Consider the following 4,378-nt stretch of genomic DNA (forward strand, 5'->3'; position numbering starts at 1 on the left):
TTCTGTTCTTGTTTTACCTCTGAAACTTTTCTAATCTGTTCCCATATCTGTAAAAAAAAAAAAAAAAAAAAACCTTTGCTCTGTGACATCACTTCCCTGTACCGTTTGTACCCGAGTGCACGTCGAGATCCTGCACTGTTCAGTCCCAGGATTGAGGGAAACGCTTCCTGTTTCAGAATCCGATTTGCCAATCGTCCTTTTAGAATAAAACTGTCTTTTTGAACCCAGCTTGAATCGACCACTCGCGTGTTCTCTAGATTCTCCAACTTAACGAAGTTAGATTTTCATCCATACTGGACCTGGCCTGGTTTTGGCTACATCTCCAGAATGGCAATAACTCAAGTTCAGAAAACCATGTTTTAGTGCCATCTGCTGGAGAAAGTAACACCAATTCCTATGTAATGTGGGAGGTTCCTTGTGGCTATAATAAGTGGCTTTCATTTCCACATGCCTAGAGTAACTTAATGGGCAGACCCACTCAAAAGTAAAACAGTACTTAATTATTTCATTATTGCAATACATGAATGCAATATTTACAACCTTGGGAAATAACTTGCCACGACACAACAGGTCAATCTTCAAGGCAATTGTTCCCCTTTTATTCGACTTAAACCGTTGGACTTCTTGAAAAATGCAAAAGAAGCGTCAGACAAGTCACAGATGCAGCAAGTCTGGACAAGGGACAGAATGGAAAAAAGGGTGTAACAAATATCCATGGTCAGGAATGTTGATTTTAAAGGGGCCTGGTGGGTGTGTGTGTGTGTGAGCTAGGGGCAGCAGGAAAGTGATGCTTGGAGCTGGGGGCACGTTCAGAGCTGGCCACAGTCAGAAATTATGATCTTGCCCTTGGTTTTGCCACTGGAGCTGCCGTAGCCCTCCACCTTCTTAATGATGTCTACGCCCTCGACGACATTGCCGAACACAACATGTTTTCCGTCCAGCCTGTAAGACAGACATCAGCTTGGTTCAACAGCTTGGTTCAACCTCATCTCTACAACTTAAGTTAGTTATGTACTACAATAGAAAGTACATTTCAACATTGTCATCAGACTAGAGGATATGGGACCGCTGTCTCACCAGTCGGTGGCGCCTGTGCAGATGAAGAACTGGGATCCATTGGTGTTGGGTCCAGCGTTAGCCATGGACAGACAGCCCATGCCTGTGTGCTTCAGCTTGAAGTTCTCATCTGCGAATTTGTTGCCGTAGATGGACTTGCCACCGGTTCCATTGTGGTTGGTGAAGTCACCACCCTAGACAGGGTATTTATGGTTAATGTATGCTAGGACAAATTCTCACCACCCTACAGTACAGACATTGGATTCCAGACCACAAAAGCCAGTCTCAAGTAATCCCAGACCTAACCAACTAGTGTTATTGTTCAGAGTGCATATACAGAGTGGATATACATGGTGTTAAAACCACCCTGGTCAGACACACCCAGTCCAGCCAATCCCAAAGCCTACCTGGCACATGAAGCCTGGGATGACGCGGTGGAAGGAGGAACCCTTGTAGCCAAAGCCCTTTTCACCGGTACACAGGGCACGGAAGTTCTCAGCAGTCTTGGGGACAACATCAGCCTTCAGCTGCAGAAAAACAAGTTGGCACAGGTTCAAAACCAATACTAGTCCTATAAGAGCTTCACAACCAACCATTTCACAATCTTGTTTGCCCAATTTAAAAAGGCATTTTACAAGGTACATGCATGCATCCAGTATATGCTAGCCTAGGAAATATGACAATGTCTGCAGTGAGCTGCATTCTCTACTACTACTACATGGCCAATCTCCTGAGGAGTGTGCATATGAGTGAGCAAGAGGGAAGGGTGTGCAGCTGCTGGGGGGGGGGGGGGGGGGGGGTAGGGTGCAATGCAAGCTACAGCTGCAGTAAGAAGAAACTGTCCGGCTGGTTGGTGGGTCATAAAGATGTGCTGATGGCAGCTATAGTAGGATCTGTTAAGTATTGCGCACCTGCTCAGCCCTAACCAGCACAGGCACGAGAAACCTATACAGCACAAATATTGGCGTGCGGGGTCGTCGTCTGCGCGGCAGCGGCGATTTTGGGGGAGCATTATTAAAACGTAAAAATTGTATTCCCTCAAATTGCTGACGTTAGAGGGCGCTTGCAAAAATATGTTATGCTCCAGTCAATCTACGCTGCAGACCATTTACAGTCAGACCTAAAGTGACGTTTCCAATCAGACGAGCTCGATACTCCAAACTAGTCATTAAAGCAAACATACAGTAGCCTAACGTTAGACATTGGCCGGCAGACAGCAACTAACGATGTATATAACGTTAAAACATCCAAGACGACACCCAGCCCTTGCTTTCGTACCCCACCAAACACGGGCTTTGCCAACTGGATTGATGTTTCCAGAAAGAAAAAACCCATTTGCTCTAATGTTGGCTATGTTCAGATAGGGCGTTAGCTAACATTATACTAATTTAATAGTCTCTAGTCTAGGCCAATGGCTAGCTCGCCAATCGAGTAACGTTAGCTGGCTCACGTTAAAACCATTAGTTGATACAGTTTATGTATAGCGAATGGTAGAGCATACCAAAGGGGATGCAACAACTCATTATTTTACTTAGCTAACATGCAAACGAAGCCGGTTAGGTAACCATCAAGAAGTAAATGCTAACAGCCAACTAGCGTCATACCGCAACAAAGAATGGCGCGGCCTAGTCGCCCTCATTCATTCGCGCCGAGTTAGCCATGGCTAACCATTAAGTTTACATTAGTTCAAAGTTAGCTACCTACTTAGAATTCATTCAAGTAATACGCGTTGCTACGTTAGCAAACGGTTCAAGAAATGAAACTTGGGATGGTGTCCAGAAAATGGGATAGTGCCCTTTTTATCCCGATAACGTTAGTGCTAGCTGGACGCTTGGCAGTGACAGGACATGGTCTAAGTTCACAAGAAAATGGCGCTGTCTTCACGATTGCCCATGTCTCAAAACTAATGTTACCGTTTAATACGCCAGTTCCAAGAGCTTGATTTACTAGCCTTTGATGCATATCGTTAATTTGTGCAATTTATCCGTAAAATCAAACTTAATGTTAACTGGATATGGGTTGCAACTGTAGGCGACTTGGTGGCAGAGATCCCGGGTGCACGTGCACATGGCTTCTTCCGCGCTTTAGCTAACATAGCTAAGCTAAAGCCGCATAACTCATGTTAAACTAAGCAAGCTAACGTTACTCGTGACAGCTTGCAAGCGGTACCTACACCTTAAGATAAGCTAAGCGAGTGCATACAACATTCCTACCTCCATAATCACTCTGCCCAAAACGTTATTGTCCACCGAGAGCTGGAAAAAGACTTTGGGAAGTGCCATCTTGGCCGATCGTTGTCGAGTTCACGGGTAAAGCCGACACCAAAGGAAGCCCAACTACGCAATAAACCGAAAAAGGTGGAAGGGTTGCGTTGCTTATATAGTGTGAAAGAGGATGGTCCAGAATCATCAGGAGCCAATGAAAGTGCCAGATAATTTGATTGACGTGAGTTGCCACGAATCAAATTTCACCTGAGCAGATAGCGCCACCTAGCCTCGTGAAATAGCTCACATTCTAGGCTCCACCCATCCATGTCGTTTAACCAAACATTCTGATAAACGAAAGATACATGCAAGTTTAATGCATACACAGGAAGACATGCAAAGAAGAGACAAGCATGATATCACATTCATGCCTGATATGGATTGCAAAAAGCTTTGCCCCTTTTCGTTCATCATAAATGACGCAAAGCCCGCCTATCTGGCAGACGGGCGAACTTTTGATTGACAGCAGAGGCTTCCACACAGCTGGTGCTGGCAGGGTGCGGTCAGCGAACCTGTACCTCGTTGGACTAAATGCACTGGAAATTGTGCCACCTCTAACTGGATAGGCTCGAGAGGCCATTAGGATCAGTGCTTGGTTACTCTAAACTCTGGTTGAGTCTGGTTGTCATAAAATGACCTAACTTTGGTCTGGTCTAAACGGTTGACTAGATTAGACTCAGCCCCAGGAGGTCTTTTTCATAGCCTTTAATCTGGCTCAGAACGTATGTATTAATAGGGCTTCCTATTTAGCCATCGAAGTTCAAAAAGCAGCACTGCCACTTATCCAAATACAGTTTGGAAAGCTAGCTACTCTGAAAATAGTGAACAAACCTGATAATAGAAAGTTCACTACATTGAAACTCCCTAAAATATTCAATCTAAAACTGAAATACAATATGATAACATAAAAGACTGCATGAACAGATAACGCAAGTCATATATCAGGGCGTCTAATTGGATTTAAATTGAATTTAAACTAGTATCAGCACATTTTGAATTTAATCTACCATCAGCAAACTACATGTAGTGGAACTACTCCAAACTGGATGAACAAATCC

General features: G+C 44.4%; 1 protein-coding gene across 1 annotated transcript; it reads right to left on the minus strand.

Moving 5' to 3' along the window:
• Positions 1-571: 571 nt before the first annotated feature.
• Positions 572-3,405, minus strand: ppiaa (peptidylprolyl isomerase Aa (cyclophilin A)). Its single transcript, XM_084457301.1, has 4 exons — positions 3,270-3,405; positions 1,464-1,583; positions 1,078-1,250; positions 572-942 (listed from the first exon to the last, which is right to left on the minus strand). Exons 1-4 carry the CDS (start codon positions 3,336-3,338, stop codon positions 810-812), a joined length of 495 nt encoding a protein of 164 aa, XP_084313427.1. The 5' UTR covers positions 3,339-3,405; the 3' UTR covers positions 572-809.
• Positions 3,406-4,378: the final 973 nt, after the last annotated feature.

The sequence above is a fragment of the Borostomias antarcticus genome (assembly GCF_949987555.1).
Source record: "Borostomias antarcticus genome assembly, chromosome: 23".
Taxonomy (NCBI): domain Eukaryota; kingdom Metazoa; phylum Chordata; class Actinopteri; order Stomiiformes; family Stomiidae; genus Borostomias; species Borostomias antarcticus.